At 41.0% G+C, this 20,350-nt stretch overlaps 1 protein-coding gene across 1 annotated transcript in view; it reads right to left on the bottom strand.

Moving 5' to 3' along the window:
* rtn4r (reticulon 4 receptor) overlaps nucleotides 1-18,051 on the bottom strand; it is a 46,847-nt gene extending 28,796 nt beyond the window's left edge. Inside the window, exon 1 of the mRNA XM_020636619.3 lies at nucleotides 17,469-18,051. Coding sequence (XP_020492275.1) covers nucleotides 17,469-17,490 — 22 coding nt within the window. The 5' untranslated portion in view covers nucleotides 17,491-18,051. The remainder of the gene's footprint in view (nucleotides 1-17,468) is intronic.
* Between the last annotated feature and the right edge of the window lie 2,299 nt (nucleotides 18,052-20,350).

The following is a 20,350-nucleotide window of genomic DNA, read 5'->3' as shown; positions in this document are numbered from 1 at the left end:
ACAGAATGCCTAGCCCTTTATTTTCCCTTCCCTTTCCCCTCTTCCTGTATTCAGCAGAGTGGATGAGAGATAACTGCAGACTCAGCTTAGCAATAGCTTTCCTTAGGTGGAGGAACTCTTAAAGCCTTTTTGCTTTCATCTTGCTCCTTGTGGAAGAACACCAGGCTTTGTTTTGTCTTCTTAATCTACATCTGGAGCCCGAAAATGTAGCTGTGTCATTTCTGCTTATGCCAACATCCTTCCCTGCAGACGAACACAGACTTCACAGGTCTGGCTGGGTATTCAAAGGAACAAGCAGTGGTTAAAGAAGTATTTAAATTAACTTGGGTAAAGTAGCCAATTTTAATGATAACAAAATCCATTACCAGTAAAAGTTACTAATAACCCCTGGATGTATGATATTATACAACTGCACTGCATGTATGTGAAATATGTCTTCTTATACCTAAAGTTAATTTAACAAGTGTATATGTTGAGTTGTTTTAGGTAAAATAGGCTCTGTTATGCAGTTTGCTCACAAGTCTCTGATTTTTGACACCAACAGCTTCCAAATAAATGTAATGAACTGTAAAAAATAAATGTTACCCTCTGAAATGAATTGAGATCTTTAAAGTCCCTAAAAACAGGAAAACTTACATCAAGTACCTTAAAATGGTACTTTAGTTCTGTACTTGGGTAATAGCACTTCCCACCAATAGGTATAAATTATCCTACTCTGTGGTTTGTATGATAGGAATGTCTGTTTATCAAGTAGGCTTGAAAACACTTATCGCTCACAAGCTGCAGGCTGTTGTCAACCACTGTTTTGGAATAATGGCTGCAAGGTAATAACGACTATACACACAGTCGCAGCCATTATGCAAGTCCTTCATGCATTAAACCTGCATAATCCTCCATTAGAATTGCACGTAATGAAAATGTGTTATAAAGCAGAAACAACTTTGCACATAATGATACAAAACTCAGCTAATCGGCAGACAATTTTATGTAAATTCAAATGATGTAACCTATAATTTTTCCCAAAGAGTTACTCTTGAGAATAGTTCCGAAGTGAGGCAGAGTTTTAGCGAATACTGCAATAGAAATGAGTGTCTCTGAAAGCAGCATGTGTGGCTGTAATACCTTTTGGAGCAGCCTTTTCGTCTCTCCCTCGGGGACCCTCTTCTACTGTTTACCAGACATGTACCTGCAGTATGTTTTGGTTGTATATGTCTTATACTCTTGTAATCATCAGTCTGTGAGTAAGCATCAAGAATAGCTTTGACCATGTTAACATGGTGGCCATTATACTCTGACATAAAGCTCAGTTTCTCAAATCATGATAAAATACTTCTGTTTTCCAGGTTTACGAAAGGTTAAACAAAGGACAAATAATTGACACTTACTAAATGGAAAATCGAAATTCCAGAGGGTGATTGGGGATAAAGATAGAACAACCTATTTGATAATCCAATGGGAACCCCAAACTAAGCTTAAAAATGCTAACATTAGCAAACAACCAACTCCTGGCTACACTTTATCTTGCTAATGTTACTGTTAGCTAACACGACATTAGCAAGGACTATATGCCTTTCCCATAATGTAACACTGTCAAACAATATGATTGTAGCAGAAGTAATGCTGACCAGGTTAGCTGGTTAAATGTTAGCTTTAGCTATTGTTTTAATTTAGCTAATGACTTGTACATTTTGTTGCATCAACTTTAAATATTGCCAAATGTCCCTACATGTTTTATTTTTCAATTTATTAAGTGATTGAACAGAAGTCAATGAAGTGATAGTTTTTCAGATATATGTTATGTGGCATATGTAAACAACACAGCAGTATGACATCATAAGGTTGAGTGAAATGTCATTGAAAAATTGCTGCCATGAATCATGAATAATGGCACATTTTTTTATGTTGATTAGATATTCAAATAGGGGGAAAAAACAATATTCAGCCGTTTTCTCATCGTGGTCTCATAATAGAAATGATTTATTTTCTAAGAATCCCCAAAGAGAGTTCTTGAACAAGACAGAGTGAAGTGTGACAAGTAATCCTTTAGAGTTTCATGGACACCCATATTAGGACTCTCCACCCGAGCCTCCATCATGTCTCGTCTGAGAACTGATGAACGCTTCATGCTGCGACTTTAATATCCAGTTAATTACACTCATCTTGACCTGCCGGTAAAATGAGCCTGCCACTGCTACCCGTGTTTCTGTTATCTGTGCAGAAATGCATTAGCGGGTGCCCCCTTTAATGGCTTTAATTAGTCGTAAACGGAGCTGATTCTCCTGTTAAGTGGATGAGGAGTCGATACTGTAATACAGTCCCAATATGCTCTGCTCCGACTCTATCTCATTGAGAAGGTGGTGCATAGGTGGATAGTTTGGTCTGGAATGGCAGAGGGCGGGCTGGATGAGCCCATTCAGTAATAAAGAAGGTATCACATTCTGCAGAACCATATCAGGCTGTGCTCGCTCACTGTTCTGATATGAAAAGGATGTAATTAGAGTGCTGCTGTATTGACAGAGGAATCCTTAAAGAGGAGCTGTTTCAATGTCGCTTACATAATGTAGAATAAGATTCCACTGGAGCAGACAAAGAGAGCCTATTGTCAGTGGGCAGAAGGAACTTTTTATGACATCTCCCTGTCATAATAAAGTAAACATATCCTTGGGATGAGTGGAAACACAAAGAATATGGCTACAGCAAAATTGGAAAAACAAAACAAAAGCTGCAATAACAGCCTGAATTTTTACTCTTTCCAGAGTGAAATATGTTTGAAATGATGCCGCCAACACAAACACATCACCATTATTGTGGCTTTGGTCGACAGTGTTTCCCCCAATAAACACTAAGTCCATAAAAACCTGGCAGATTCAGTAAATGATGCTTCTTTGAGGAAGAGAGACCCATAAAGTCCATGTCAGTAAACCATATCTCCTTTCATCCGCTCATCTGCAGTAAAGTTTCCAGTCTCCAGCTCTTCCATTTGTTGAGTAAGGCCTTGCCTTGGCAAGCCAGTGGTGAGGTGCAGTGCTCTCACATGGCAGGAAGCTAATGGCTGTTTATGGTTTTTAATGGATGATGCTATAGCTTTTGAAATTATAGGTCCTATTATGATGTTGTGAGCAGATAGGATCCATTGACTGGAAACACTGTGATACCACAAGTGACCTCCTGGAATTTCTGAAGGCATGTTTTGACCTATTTAGCCGAGCATGTTTAACAGAACAGTACGTCGATGTGAAGTTTTGCTACCTGCAGGAAAAAGGAGCTTAAAAGACTAAACTTCTATTATATAAGACCTCAATATGGTGCAGAATGGTGGGAATAGTCTGCAAAAAGCTGACATACATCCTTGCTCCTCAAAAACCTCAAAACACATTCTGTCTGCTGAAAAGCTGCACACAGAAAAGACACACACAAAAAAACAGCAAACATTAACATGTTTTTTTTGCATACTTGGAAATATACATAATTTTCATGGTAATTTTATTTGTCTATTCTCTCTTTCGAGAACATTTTTATTATTTTGGCTTAGATGTGTTGATGGTGAGTTTCTCTGGATCCTCCATCGTAACCAAAGTAACAGGGACATTGTTTGTGAAAGGTCAAGTCAAGAGTTTTTGCTCGTAAAAAGCAGAATTCCTTTTACCTCCATTCAGATGGGGTCGAGGCAGAACTTCTAGCTACAGATGACTAACTCGTGTTGTGTATGCAGCTTTAGAAGAATAACTTTTCATGGTTCCATTTAAAGACATGCAGTCCAGTTATATACTGTTTTATAACCTAACCTTTGTTAGGTTTCTTAAGATTTGCTGTTGGCTGTTATGCCTTTATTTCGGAGATAGGACAGTGAATCAGAGTCAGGATATGGGGAGGGAGGGGGGGAATGACATGCGTAAAAAGAGCCAAAAGTCGGATTTGTACCCAGGCCGCCTGCGCTTAAGGACTCTGTACATAAGGCACATTCAATAACCGTTATACCTGCGCCCCACCTTACTATGTTTTAATCAAACATTTACAGGTATGTATGCTTCCTGTGATTCATGTCATCTACTCATGCCTTGAACAACTCATATCATTTGGACAAAAGTTAATGTTATTTACCTCACCCTTAATTCATTCTTTCCACATACGTTTATGTGTAATGCTCTGATGTGTAATGCAAACAACCCCTCATATAGACTATGACAGCAGCCTATGCAATTCTGTTAAAGAATGGTATTATGTTAGAAATCACAATATACAGAAAACTTAATAAACCAAAAGACTCATTTCAACGTAAGAGTAAACAAACATTTTCCCTTTTTCTGTAGTTGATATGGGTGAAAGCCCTGAAAATCAATGCTGTTAATAAAAATGTCATTAAATAACTTTTTAGCCGTCTGAGAAATACATTTCACAGTACATTGGGTTGTTGACAGTTAATCTAAACTCTGGTATTGATTTTGTAGGAAAGTACTTCAGCACTTTGATTTCTGTTCACAGCGGTCAAGAAGCTGAATTCCTGGGTGTGATTTTTATCTGCTTATCAGATTTGGTAGAGTATCCAACCTTAATTTCAGAGTCATGGTAGAGTAAACTACAAAAAAAAAAAAAAAAAAAGCAGGGGAGGCTCAGGCGTCTGTAACTCAGAGGTGAAGGTGTACTTATCGCATGGCTGTTCCTTCAGAGTTAACTGTAGGAAATGGGAACGTTCAATCTACGCCTCACCCCTTCTCAAAATATGGTCCGCCTCCCAATTCTTGTGTGAGTCAGCAAGCAGCAGGGGGGCTCTAGCAGCGTATGTGCGTTTGTGCTCGCTCGAATGTCGAGCTCGTCCCACTGAAGTGTGTATGAGCAGAGAGGAGAAGAAGAAGAAGTTCTCTCTTCTGTCTCATATTTCTCTGCGGTATAATGCGCCGCCTATTCATGCACTACCTTTTAAAGGCATGGTGGGAATCACTTCACTGTCAGGCACGAAACTCAATATGCTAATGCCTTCCAAGGGAGCGATGGAGGGGGAGAAAACATAACCTGTCAATTACCCAGGGCAAAAAAAAAACCACACTACAAGATTGAGTGAAAACCGCCAGGATTTTCAGCAAGACAAAAGAGCTCAAACATGCAGTCGATCAAAACCACAAGTCACGGATTGTTTGACAAATTACAAAATCAGTTTAAAAAACTTAACCTCATTCGACTTAAATATGTTAAATTACATATAAGGCTGCATGTGGCAGAATTTGTATCCCCATCATTAACTTCTCAAAGTGACAGGTGGAAATTTCAAGCTTTGATTTATGCAAACAGAGGAAAAAGCTTGATGTTTCAAAACTCATTATCCGAACAAGTGGAGCAGAGACTACACTTTTGATTAGAGATACAAAATGGGTAAATAAAGCTTGGAAAAACAGGATAAATACATCAAAAAAACACCATACATCTGGAGGACACTGCTGTAACATCCAGCGTCCTCATAGCGTCACCCCCATGAGGCACTGCTGGCTGAGGACCGACAGAGGCACAGCGGGATCATCAGAATTGGTTTCAGATTATTTCCTTTCTCACACAGACATCATCAAGACCCCTCAGCGTAATTTGTTTACAGCTCAGAGATGGAGTGTTGGCAGTGCTCATCTGCCTCACTGGAATAATTGCTGTGATGATAGGCTTTACTGGGAACACGGACGAGCGTGTGAAAACAAGCAACATTTCTGATTAAAGGTTTTGGAAAGTGAGCCAGGCTGACGCAGCAGCGACATATCCCTGGTACAATCTTTTTCCTCATCATATCAATTCCTCCCTTCTCCTTTCCAATCCTGAATGTCAACAGGGTTTCATGGGACTTTTTATATTTTTTACATAGGTCTACCGCAAGCTCTAATGTGTTGGGAGTCCTGTACTCCTGTGCTGTGGTTCAGAATGTAACTGCTCTTTTGTCTTCAGATGGTGTTGTGTGTGCTGAGATTGCTTATATTATCCTTCACCATACATTGAGATGAAGGCTCTGAGGCTCTCTCTGATGGAGTGGTAATAAATTAGGGAGACAAAGGCATCGAAAAGCTGAATCACGGGGTAGATTTGACACAGGAAATAACTAGGGAACAGGAAGTAATGCATTGTGAAATTGTAGCGACAAGCTTGTCTTGAATAAATACAGAGTGTGGAGTTATCATGGTGTTGTAGAACTGAAGGCCGGTCCTGTTCTCAAAACCGGTCTGAAAACACTTTTTGAAGGTCGGAATTGATCGCACTTTAACTTGGACTAGGCCTTGGACAAAGAGGATTCTGGGTTTTATCCAAGGCCGCTCAAGACCACAACTAATGGAATATTTTATTGCATCATTGTTCTGTACAGTCGACAGATTTAAATGTATTCATTCATTGTGTATTGTAACCCTGCAACCCTATGATTGCAACAACAAACTGGCCCCATGAAGCTATATAGCATACAGTATATGTATACATTTTAATTAACTTTAGCTAACATCAATGACATAAATGACATAAATGCTTCAAAGTGTGCTACAGATATCACAACAAAGAGTGAAAAACGCATAAAGCATTTCCACTTCTAAAACGTAACATCAAATATACTGCCTGACAATAACAACAAGCCTTAAAGTTTTATTGAATTTGGAGAGATGTACTTTTCTTTCTCTAGGGCTTCCTTAGTCCCTCAATCTGTTCCCGGTATCGAAAGCAAAATTATGTTTTAAAGACTGATGAGGTTTTGACTTGTCTCTGTCTTGATAAGCTCTGGTTAGGGTCATGTCTTGGTCATTGTTTAGGTGGTCTTGAATACAACACTAAGATTTAAAGATCACTGACTGTCAACCTTATGGCTATGCCGACAATGATCAGCATATGCTTCTGTGAATTATACTTTATAACTGGAAATACAAGCATTAAGATGGAAAAGTACTGTTTTTGGTGCAGAAACACAGCAACAAGGAACGCTTTGTACACAAATATGAAAAAGTGGAGGAAAAAAAAGGATTAAAAAAGGCTTAAGTAAGAAGGAAAATCAGCTGAGCTTTAAGTGGACACACTGTATACAACCCTTTGTGACCTCAGCTTTTGATGTTTCAGCCTTGGATCGTTCCCTGGTTTGCTGGATTTAAACCCATGGTTGACATATGGTGCTTTAGTCCACACGAACCTCATCATTGCAGGAAAATCCATGTCAACACTCTCCTTCTACAGCTACCGGATACTTGCTGAATCCCCCCTCCATCATCATCCCTCCATCTTTCCACCCATCCCCTCTGCTTCCCCTGAGCCCAGCAGATTACAGATATCATTATAATGGACGTCCTGGCAGACTATCTGCGGTCACATTTAATTTGCCGTGGCCTGATATCTACACTAGATAATCAGCATTTACACCTGAGAGTGACGACGGAAAGATGAGCGACGGCGAGTATGAGACCGTAATAGAATTAGAAGAAGAATGACCAACACAATGTGAAGGAAGTAAAAGAAGGTGAGAGTGAAGGAAGGGCAGTAAAAAAAATCAGAAGGAATAAGTATTCTGCGCACAACCCACTGGGACAAAAGGAGAGAACCGATGAAATGTGCTTGTCAGATTTGCATTTTAATAGGGATGACCTACTTCAGGCCCCTGAGATGACTGAGATTACCATCAACTTCTCTGAATACCAACGTTGCATCTTGGCTTGGGAAGAGTTACCTTTCCCTGGTACTGTATTTTGCTTTGCGAGGGCGACCTGTCCAATTACAAGCGGATAAACAATATTTTTGTTCCTCCAAGGCAAAGGTTAAAAGGCAACCTTACTGCAGCAGACGAGTGGGATCTTCATTGATTCAACTTTTATGCTGGCGAGTATGTTTAGAAAGTCTTTCTTTGCTCCTGCAGGCAGTTGCAGGGTTATACGTTTGGTTCCTGACAAATCGTTTTACTTCAACCTGCCATTGAGAACATTGATTTGTGTATGAAAGAAAGTTCTATCTGCAACATAAAATGTGTGGTATCCTTGTGTAAAGCCATCTGAGCAGGTATATATTATATATGTTTAGCAGCTACGAAATGAGCTTTGATATCTATTTCAGACCCATTACCCATGAGCTGAGGAGTGACGACCTATTTCCTTTGAAGGGCTCCCCATACATATTTCAGCTGTGAACAACCCACCGAGCTCACAGGGAGACACATTACTGTTGTCAGTGTGTTGCAATGTGGCTGCAGGAAGGCACACTCAATCACTGACGTTCTGAAAAGGATTTGTTCTGTATGAATTTTTCAATCCTATAAAGCATGATCTATTCTTCTACAGCGTCTGTCTTTCTGTCTGACCGTCCGTCCGTCCATCAATTTAGCATTCCCTCCATGTGTTTAATATTGTTTACAATACAACTTTCCTGAATTAAATCAAATCCTATTTTGGTATCATCCATTCTATTTTATTATTATTTTTAAACCACTGACTGACATGTTTTACCCTTCAACTATAAAGAGTGAAGCCATTGCTAAAATTGCCTTAGACCTGCAGTTTTCCAGGTGGCCAGCATTGGACCAATCTATTGATTGAAAAAATCCAAACGTGTATGATTCTATGACAAAGTGACCGTACTTCTTTGATGATCTATTTGTCAGTTGTTATTTTTCCTAATTTGTTTATGGTCTTAATCACCAGGAACAAGTATGTTATAGTTTATTAAGATTTTCATTTTGTATCATCACCAATAATGGTCCCATTGCAAATGTATAAAAAAATGAATCAGCATGCTTTCAGGCTTGGCAAACATTTGATTGACAAGGCAACTTGCAAAATGCCCTGATCAGAGCTTGCTCTACTAACTTTGTTTTAAAGTAATGTTATTTTGTTCAAAGCCTTTTTATTGTGGCCAAAATTAGCAATCAAATTAGATAGCATGATAGCACGGATAGCATGTATTCTGGTTTCAACTTTCCAATCAGCCAACGCTAGCTATAACTTGATAACCACTAACCAGCTCGACCCTCTTGTACAAGTATGATCACCTCTGAAACATATGGTTGACGCAACTGTATCTGCCTTCATTAAGTCAATGGTTACAATACTCTTAAATAGGGATTTGAATCCACCATTGCTGAGCATTGTGGAATGACAGGAATCATTTAAATAAAGCTTGCAAGTAATCTAGCACAGTTGGGTCTCGTTTATAACAGCCTCACCGTTCGTTAAGAAGTATATTCTTCAAATATAAAACGGAAGCAGCTACACTAATAGTTGTTGTTTTAAGTTGCATTACCCTCTGGCAAAAATAAAAAAAAATGATCTGATGCATGATGATCCACAGGTGACAGGCTTTATATCTCGAATTTCCAGACAAGACAACCAACCACCTTTACTGTGCATCATCTCTATCATTTTACCATCTACCCATCTATCTAACCAATCACTCCATCTAGACAGCTTTCTGTATCCATCCATCCATCCAGTCGCATGGTCTAGACTGTCCATCTGAGCAGGCCGCCTGTTCTGTCAATAAATGTGCTCATGACTGTTATCTCAAGGTGCATCTTTCATTCATGCCACCCTGTGGAACAAACCTTTGAAAGTTTTCAGAATATGTTGACTCTGTCCTTCACAAAAAAAGAAACAAACATCCATTCTGATTTTCATGCACGTCACAGAGTCATTGGTAAGTTAATGACCCTGTTGGCCAAAGTACCTTGCTGACTTGGGGCTGGGGATAGAGTAAGACGGGATCAAAACACAAACTTCCATCTGTAAAGTCTGCAAAGTAATCACAACAACATACAAGACTCACACGATCAGGGGCCCGTTTCTGAAAGAAGGTTTTTTATGCAAACTCTGAGTCAGTTAACCCTGAAATGAGGGAAACTCTGGGTATTCCGTTTCAGAAGAGGAGGTCACTCAAACCCGAGAAAGAGGGGTGACTCCAGCCCGTTTCAGAGGGTGAGGTTACTTTACCTCTGAGTCAGTTACTATGGTAACTGAGTCTGTGAGCCAAACCTGGTCGGGAGCAGGTTTTCTTCAATGAACCACGAGTTTCTCTCGGTCTCCGCCCTCTTTCAGAGCCAGAAACGCCGTTTCATTTCCTAATTCTTTCATTCAGTCCATATCACGCCATGTTAGTGAAGATTCACCGTTTGTCTGAATAAAAATCCAGGTTGTTTTAATATGATATGTTTTAATATGACCCTATATGATAGGGTAACAATAGCCTACTACAGCGTATAAAACGAACTATTTCATCGAACATGGCATGTCTTTAAGTCGGTATGAAGGGGCTGCATTACACCACAGAGAATTAGAGCCTAGGCTACGTTAACGTCGGGAGATGTTAATTTAATTAGGGTTAATTAATAAACTAAACGGGATAAAGGTGAGATGATATTTAGCTTATGTGTTTGAATACAGCATTATGTTACGGATAAAGTTAATGCACATTCAAATAGACTCTGAATGAAGTTAACTTTAAATCTATATGAGCCTATTATGTTATTATATTTCATTTTGAGCTGTTTAAAAGTCGCTTTTCTGCTGGATTGCATCTTAATGGAAATAAATTGTAGGTTTAATAGCCTACCATTCCATCAGTTTTGACCTGCAATATTATAATTCTGATTAAATATGAAATTAATAGACTTTACGCGCTGACGCGAACAGCTGTTTTCTCTTACGTCACTTTTCTCTCCTTTGCCGCTGAGTTGCAGCAGTGTTACTTTTTTTCCTTCTTAAAACCTGTTCATATTCGCCGTAGCCTGTGGCCACATGAAGATATTGATATATTTTGAGATGGTTAAAGTACGAGGATCTCTTTTATGTAACTTGTTGCCATGGTGAATTGTAGAATCGGGACTCCATTCATGTTGGCTTTTTATCGTCGTGGTGCACGCGCTGAACACCGAGTGGACCTACTCAGAGCTCAGGGTTGGACTGAGGGTTTGTTGAACCTTCTTTCAGAAACGGGCCCCAGGAGGATTGTGGAGTCAATTTCAATATTACTACCAATAATGAGATCAACCCAGCTGAAAAAGCTGGGAGTATACATCTATCCATGGAAAAATAAAACACTCCATCCTAAGTATTCGGTTCGATATTAAAGATTCCAGCTGTGAGAATCACCAGAGCCAATGCTGACCGAGTGCAGACTTCAGATGAGGCCGTATGTCAACAAAATGTTGTGTTAATTATATCGAAATGCCCTCCATGTTTACAGAAGCCAAGTATTGATGGACCTGCCTCGTTGCTACCATCAAATTTTCTGCTTTACATCGAATCTTTCTAATACAAACATCTAGTACACCAGGACTACTTTATTTCTCGTTAGAAGGGCCAGATTTGAAATAAATTAAGTGCTTAGGATCTGACATTAAAATCTCCTATGTCACACCTAGACTCTACTTTAACAGACTGGGCTAAGATGTAAAATAAAATGCATTTTATGCCTTACAATATATCACAAGGACTGGGAATTCTACTAATAAAATGACGAGCTTTACATATTCAAACTATTTTCTAAGGAATCAACTAACAATTGAAGCATTGTATGGCAGCTACCACAAGGTGAGGTTCTATTTGTTTGAGACGTAGGACAGCTTTTAATGACTTCAATTTGGCAAACAGGTCACATGTTAAAATAAGTCTACAGCAAACTAATTCTCCAAAGTTTAGATAAATCTGAATTGACTAACATGTTCAAATTTCATTAATTTGCTTGATATACTTTTCAATATGACATTTTATTTCTGTGCATTTCCTCGAACATTATCCTTCTTTATACATGAAGTGCTGAGGTTTTCATCCCCTGAATCAATGCTGACACTTAAAAATTGAACCTCCATTTACACCAATAATACGTTTTACAATTACAATACCAACAATATCAGAATGTTTCTTTATTTGAGTTTTTTATACAGCTAATGAAAAGCATAACTGAACCATATATCGTATAATTCTGCCGTTCAATTCTGTAGATCACTTATACCAAACCTCCTCCTTACATTGAGATCAATGACATTGTACCAACGTCTCAGATCAGCCAGCCACTTTATCTATTTGAGTGGCACAGCAGCCTGCAAGACGAGGAGCAGGGCCGGGTTGACTTATAAGGCTGACAACGGTTCCATTCATGCGTCTAATTTAAGAGCGGCTTCTGCTCTGTCTAATTAACAATTTACTAGGCCATCAGTCAGCCTCCCTATTGTGGTATAATCAGCGTCACTGACGTTCAGCCAGCTCGGCACACACTTTCACATCTGCAACAGGATTACAAAAAGCATGCAACTTCCATGGATACACGGACAGAAAAGTGACCAGGGCCAGTTCCAAGGACGACTGTGAAACCCCAGATTGAAAGATGACTCTGTGCGGGGGAGTGAGATGGGCAACGTGTTCCATAAATTAGCCGGTTCTCTGTGCATGCTCTGAGCTGCTGCAGTTTAACGTTATTGCCGTGATAAAGGATACATATTTGCTTGGGGGCGGGGCTTTGGTGTTGCTTTCTGGCTCAGCAGGTCCATATGTATCACGACTCTGGTGTGTGAAGAGCTCTGATGCCTTTGCATGTCATGTTCACATTTTCCCATGTCCTTTATTCAAAGGCTGGGCTTTAGCACATTGTAGGTTTTGATCATGCTCTGTCATGCAGAGCTTCATGCAGGCACCTTTAAAGGATTATCATGCAGTGTCAGAGTGGATTTTAGTACAAAAAAAAAAATAGACTTAAATAAATCCCCCTGTAAAGGCTCCACCCGCCTCACCACACTACTGTTGCATAACACTAATTCATTAGGTCCTCCTTCTTCTCCCACACCCTCCTCGAGATAACAGACAACACTTGTTTTCCCTTTTTATTAACATTTAGGAGAGGAGTTTAGCATTTACACTGCGTCTTCTAATCATTGTCCTTCTAAATAGTTCTGACAGGAGAATAATAACCCACAGAGAGGATTAAGGACTGGTAATCTCAGGGTGTATTCCATTTTTGTTGCATTCTGTAGATTCTATGCCCCTCAGCTTCCATTAAATAAACAAATAGAAATTTGCTTGTTTATCCACTTAGTTTTTCTGTCTTGCTGATTAGCAGTGAAGGGCTGGTAGGCTGGGATAACCTAGAGCAGATAGTTCCAAGGATATCTAAGGCCAGAGTACCCGTGAGTGTGTGTGTACATGTATATCACTGGGAATGTGTGTGTGAGTGTGTGTGTGTGTGTGTGTGTGTGTGTGTGTGTGTGTGTGTGTGTGCAAGTACTGTATAAACAAATGCAGCGCTACTTGAAGGGCGCTGCCAATTAAAAGAAGCCCCTGAAGGAGCGTGCTCATCAGGATGCAGTGAACATAGCAGATCCACTCTCAGATCGCCTGCTGCAGTCTGTCACTATAGCTGAGGCGTTAACACCACCAGGACTTAAAAGCACAAAATATTGACATCTTCATCCTTCCAGACGTCGAAGGATTGATAGAAATACGGATACAATGGCTCCAAAGATGGCAAGTGTAGAAAAGCAATACAAACATTTCTTTGAATGGCAGTAAAATATACAACATTTTTGAGACCTGCCAATCAGGCCTTATTTCTAGTTAGGTATCCATTTAAAGTTTGATAATACTTTCATACATTTGTTTTTTGTGATTTCTTTAATAATAATAAAAAGCTGATGCTCTTTCTCTTATTTTATATTAATTAGGTCTATGACTATATTAGTTATCCTCCATCCATCCATCGATTATCTATACCACTTCTTCCTGTTTGGGGTCGCTGGGGTGATGGAGATGATCCCAGATGTCATTGGGCGAGAGGCAGGGTAAACTCTGGACTGTTCACCAGTCAATCACAGGGCAGACATATAGAGATAGACAACCAGCCATACTCACACCTACGGGCAATTTCAGAGCCACCAATTAACCTAATGAGCACGTCTTTAGGGAGGAAGAGAACCCACGCATGCACAGGGAGAACATGCAAACTCCACACAAAGAGGCTCCTGTTTGAGAGAGATTCAAACCACGGACCTCCTCGCTTTGAGGCATAACTATCATTTATCCTAAAAATACACGATACTATCATCTTCATTGACACAAATAAATAGCATAATGCCATTCAGTAGTGCATTTCACAGAAAACATTTACACTGAAACAATTGTGTGGAGCTTCCTGATAAGTGTTGATTTTACAACTCTTGTGGAAAAGTGGTACCTCCAATTTGGTATTGTTTTCTGATCCTTCCTGTGTTGTACATACGTGTCTTGTGTTCTCTAATAAAACATCTAAGCTAAGGTATATCTTGCTGCCAAAATGTTGTGTTTTATTGTGAACATAAAATTGACAAAAAAGGTTGTTTTTTTTGTCATTTGTAGTTCCTAGAAAGAATGAAAACTGGAACTGGCCAAAATTGGCTTCAGCAGGTCAGACCATTAACATTAGGAAACAGCCAAAGATAATTAAATCGATGCATCTCAAGTAGTAATGGTACACAAAATACAGTGTTGTGCATTTTAGGACCAAGAACAGCATTAGATTTTAACCCTCATTGTGTACAGGTTACAGCAGAAAGAGTGCATGCCTCTGTTAACCATCTTCAGTTGTTTTAAGGTTGCTGCCAAACACGATACACTCACACATGATCATGGCTGTGTTGACTCCTTGTGACCCCCCTAGAAACTTCACCACAGAGGTGCAACAACTAATCTGAGACCTCTATCAACCTCTATTGGTGACCAAAAAGAACTGCAACAACATTTAGCAGAACTTATTAACTCCTCTTCTTCTAGGAGCTGCTGGGGCCTCTGGTACAGGTAATGAGGCGTATTAGTCTTCATAGCTGAAAGGTCCTGCTCACAGCAGCATCTTCAATTGTGAAAGTCAAAGAAAAAGGTGAATAAATGAGACCAAGGAGACTGAGAGAGTCTTGAAAGTCAGCATGAAAAAGCAAGAAATTAAAGCCAGAAATCTCAGCACCTGGCGGAGTAATCAATGAGTCGGTGGTATTGATCAACAGCCTTCCCAGCTGCAGATATATTGAGGTCATTTTGTGCTGTGGGGAGTTGGAAATCTTGTTTCCTCTTGAATACCTGTACAAAAGACTTGTGCTTTCATTGGGCTCTTTGCTGACCTTGTGCCAATTAAGAGGAAAAACAAACTCAAGGAGAACTCACAAGATGGAGCCAATAGAAGTAACATTAAGCTATTTTTTCCCTCTCTCTTTGCTGCAGAATCCATGCAGCCGACATACTGACATGTGATGAAACACACTTTGTCGGAAAGTCACGCAAGAGCACGGCATGAAAAGTTGCATAACCTTCACACTTCTCAGTTTCAAATGCTTTCTCCCGTTCTTTCTTGTCGTCTTCCTTTCTCTTCCTAAGACCTCCCCATACACTCCCTGAACAGTACACCCACCAACACACACACGCACACACACACACATACACATACATTATCCCTCCCAGCCCTCCCTCAGATATACACCCATACAAAACATAAAGATGGATCAATTTCACATTCCCTTTCAGGGTGCGGAAGATGCCGTGTCTCAATATCAGTTTATGGCACGATGCTTGATCCCACCTAATGCAGCTATGCAAATGAGCTATTATTCTTTGTGTGTGTTTGTGTGTGCGTGCCATCTTTTCCTTTACAGCTTCTAAACAATTATCTCACCACCTCAGATGCGGCATCTTGTGGCCTATTTTTGAAAATAGGGCAGATTTTTTTTTTCTGGCACGGCAGCGCCAAAACAATAACAAAGTTAACTAAATGGAAAAAAAAGGCCTTTTTGTGTAATGGTTTCAAACTCCAGGAGAGAAAGCTTTCTATTCCAATGTAATGGTCTTATCCATTCATTTGCGGCTTTATTGCCTTGGCTATGCAGAAGACAGGGAAAAGCGTCACCCCCCCAGGCAACAGCCGCCCCAAAGAGTCACTTGATCATGTGCTGACTGGGAGAGAAAGAGTGCAAATTAAAGTCCCTCCTCACTGTGACACCTTAAACACGAGACGTGACAGGCCGTATTTTCTCCGCCAAATCAGGAGCCTGAAGGATGGATACCAATTATAATTGCAGCCAGACTCAGGTGTGTGTGTGTGTCTGTGTGTGTTTCAGGATTCTGGTGTTAAATCACACCTGCAGCTGGATGATGAAAACCTGCCGGAAGCGTCTGAGGGACCTGGAGCCATTCTGTGCAAATGAAGGGGTGTGCACTTGAATTTGCATCACTCTGTGACATATCAAAGAGAATGCACGAGTAGACGAGCCTCTTTGATTTTTCTACTCATGAGATGCAAACTTACTCTGTAGGCCCATGATAATCTGCGGCTTTCTTCCCATAATCCTGCAGTTTTAGCCAAGTAATGAACAACGTGAGGAAGAGGGAGTGTGTGCAGGATGTTGCATAATAACTGTGTGTGTGTGTGTGTGTGTGTGTGTGTGTGTGTGTGTGTGTGTGAGAGAGAGAGCTTGTGTTTTTATGTGTGTATGGGGTGGGGCAGGGTGGAGGTGAGGGTTTTCCAAGAGCTCTTGATGAAACAAATTGGATGTTGCATACAAACACTTATCTCGTACTGGTGCTTATCAAACATCACGCGCCATGTCAGTGCTATTCTGTCTGCGCTGCATTAAACATATTTACACATAACAGGCACAAGCGCAATCAAGCGTGCAAGAACACACGCGCTGACTTGCCAGGTGCTTCCTTCCTCCTCTCAGCCCTCCTCCTTCCACCTATCAGGACCCGGTTGCACAAAAAACACACGCACGCACGCACGCACGCACACGCAGCCTATGCATTGCTTCTGCCAAGAAACAAAAATACTTTCCTAATTCCGGAATGGAAGAGAATTCCTGTCCTCATTAGAAGAGCCCCAAGTCAAGTCGCTGAAAGCTACATTTAGGCCACATTTCCTGTCTTTTCTGGCGGCACCCTGAGTGGGACGCTGCCACCAAAATACCAATTATAAAACAGGGAACTGGGAGAGTAAACGCAGGGATTACTGGGGAGCCAAGCGGACCATCTGCAGACTTCATCAAAAGCTCATCCCACTTGGGTCTTGGGTCCAGACAGAGCTGATCGAATGCCCGGGTTAAGTTGTGATATAACGCGGAGCATATTGACCAACACAAACACCCAGGTTGTTTCCCTCTCAAGCGCACGAGCATACAAAAGGGACACGGGCAAAGTCTGCTTTGAATTACGACTCAATTAAGAGACACTTAAGTCAAGGTCGCTTACAGTCGCAATATCCATAACTGACATTGATGCTGCTTGTCAGATCCACGATGGAAATACATATGTTCCTGTGCAGAATGCGCAGACTGTCACTCATATACCAGTTTACCCAAACCCAGAGGAGCAAGCAGAGTAAACTCCAATCAGGACATGTGATTTATCTTTGGTTGTGTCTGTTCTTCAGAGCTGCCCGATGTGGATTTGGTCACTGCGCAGTAACCCAGCAGGTTCCTCCTGCCTGCTTTATGTGAAAACTTTGTAAACATGTCCTATTATCTAATGCGTACTTACCATCAATAATAACGGTCTTCATGATTTGGACGGGGTGAAATCCAGAGCCTGTATTAAATCCAAGTGGAATGAATCCCAGCGTGTGCGAAGACAGATATGATATCCGCCGTTTATTGTAATTTATGGCTAATTGCAATTCCAGTGCACGGCAGGAGACAGACAGCCTAAAGCAAACCCAGCACCCTGCAAACTTTAGCCGTAGGTCTTCCCGAGTGGGGAGCCACGTCTCCGGCTGCACCCGAGCTCAGTCATTTGGACGATGAGGGATTCAAAAATAGTCAGCAGTAAACATCCAAACTGGGATCAGTAGACTCGACACCACCAGTCGACACCTCCAATATAGGGCGCGCAAAAGCAGCTCCAGAAGAGAGCTCAAAGTGTGAACGCACAAGTGGAGAAGAATCAGCGACACAGGCGAAAAATCAGTATTGGATCCATGTTTTGGAATAGCAGCTGATATCCAGTCCGATCACCTGTCCCGCTGTGTATTTCCCAAGTAGACGGAGAAAAGTGTGGCGGATGCGCACGGAAGGCGGCAGCGCTGGTGAGCGTCAGTGTGCGTTTACCGCGGGGAGGTGGAGAGGGAGGGCGGGGCAGCGAGGTGCGTTTGGCCGAGCAGAGAGAGGAAGAGGGAGAGAGAGCCTTCAGAGATTAATGTTTTATGGGAATATATCACGCTGCAAAAAATAGTCCTCTTAAAAGTGGAATTCTTATCTTAAATCAAGGCAAAGTAACAAAAAAAAACATGTGTATGGTTCCGTGTATTTCTGCCTGGTTTGACTAAAGATATTTATAGAATCCAGCGCATACACACAAGTAATTAAATGTAGGTTATTTTACATAACTGCCGGACTTTTTTAAGAGTCAGTCTAAGGCTTAATGACTTATTGAGACGGACATTTCTTGCAGCGCAGGTCTGCGCTCTAATGAATGTTTTATGTGCAGGGGGTGGTGGGGTGCCAGTGGGTGGGTAGCGAGGTGACGTGAGGCGAATCTATTTGGAACGGACACGACCAGGCACGCACATGCATACGAAAAATTTCCCCCCCCCCAAAAAAAGACAGCAGAGGAGGCTGCGGTCTGCTGGTGGGACCCGCTCCTCCTCCCCGAGGGGACAGGACAGTAAGGCTGCTGTGATGGCGGAGGCGGAGTGTTCAAAACAAACAGGGAATAAAAAAAAACATTTCAGATGTGCTTTGTTAACCGGACAGACAAACGTTTTAAATTAGTGAACTTACCAGAGAGCAGGGACTTTATCATAAATATGTTCTGTTTTTATTGTTCTAATACTTTACAAAAGTTGGTAAACAAGTCTGCATTATCCCATCCTATAAAATATTATTATTATTTTAAAAAGGCACCGATCTCTTCTTCTATTCAATCTCCTAATTGAAAGTCAGAGTGCCTGCAAGCATCGCATGTCCCCACCGAGAATCAGGCATTTCACATGCTGTTGCCATGTACTTCATACGATAATGGATGCTTTTTCACATTGATTAGAGCACTGAGCAGCATACACACACTTAAGCAATGGTGACGGGACCGAAGACCAGCATGCAGCTCTGCTGGGTTTGCTGAAACCAGGAGGAAATGATGCACAGCAGCGGCGCTATTATCTTTAGGTAGCAGACGCCCCCTACCGGCGAACATGAAAACGTGATCAGCACCATGGACAGAGACAGAGAAGCCTAATCTATGGAAGATGATTCCCTGAGAGACTGGAAGAAGTCAGACTGTATTTAAAAGTTAGTAAGCTTTTGAATATTTTTTATCGGACATATCCTATAAGGGAATCTGAAATACTTCCATCTGGTGGCTCTACATTCATAATGAAATATGGGAACATTTCCAAATTGCAAATTCAATCTTTTATTTAAAAAGCTGTTTACAGAAAATACTAGCCTGGTGTACTTTGAGGCACACTGGCTCAGGATCAAATGCTTCCAATAATTACACTATAGAATGTAGACTGACAGAGGAAAAAAGCTAGGAGATTACTATGGGGAGCAGGTGAGACTGCAGCCAGGTGGGTGGTGTAGCTGAGTGAAATGGATGTATGTGCAGCAGGCTAATCCCAAGCTTACAGCCACCACCAATATTGAATCACACCACCAGAATATGTCAGTGAGCCACTTGCCTGGTATTTGCTCACAGCAGATACCGGCAGGGCCAGATGGCTGATGGAGAGTTGGTCCAAAGCCGCCGCCACAGCAACCCGCTGAGAACCAGGTCACCCCGAGAGAACAGGAAATGCTGTCACCTTTCACACTTGTCTGTGTATCTTCTGCTTTTTCTGAATGCACCAAAGGGTGTAGGCAGACACGCGTGTGCATAATCCTGTCCTGCATTTGTATGCTGTGTGTCTGTGCTCCCAGGAGTGTACTGTAAGAAAGGAAGAGGCATTGCTTGTGCTGGATGTAAGGCTTTCCACAAGAGAAAAATAATAATCATGAACTGTTATCACCAGTCTAATAAGGAAGGGAGGAAGCAGAGGCTGCTTTTCCTAGACATTGATTCTCAAGTATAGATTTCCTGAAGGCTACGATTCTGTATTGGGTCAAATAATTTAGTGTAAAAATAAAGTAAAAGATAAATGTTTTTATGGACACGTTTACATATTTGCTGTGGTCTTTGGTAGTTGTTAACGATAAGTTTAAAGGTAAGGTTCTGAAAAGGCAGTGACGTGAGTATGGTATGTGGTATGCTAAAACTGTATATAGAAGTGGACGTACCCTTTTGGTTTTAATAAGTGAAGCCAATATGAAATAATTGGGGTATGACGGCGGGTTGGGAGTTCAACAAAACCTAAGAGTTATTTAGAAATTGGCATGATGAAGGGCATGGATGAATTGCCTGACAGGTTGACACATTGTAGCATTTAG

This window comes from Labrus bergylta, chromosome 2, assembly GCF_963930695.1.
Source record: "Labrus bergylta chromosome 2, fLabBer1.1, whole genome shotgun sequence".
Classification (NCBI taxonomy): domain Eukaryota; kingdom Metazoa; phylum Chordata; class Actinopteri; order Labriformes; family Labridae; genus Labrus; species Labrus bergylta.
This window is presented reverse-complemented; position numbering and strand designations above follow the sequence as displayed.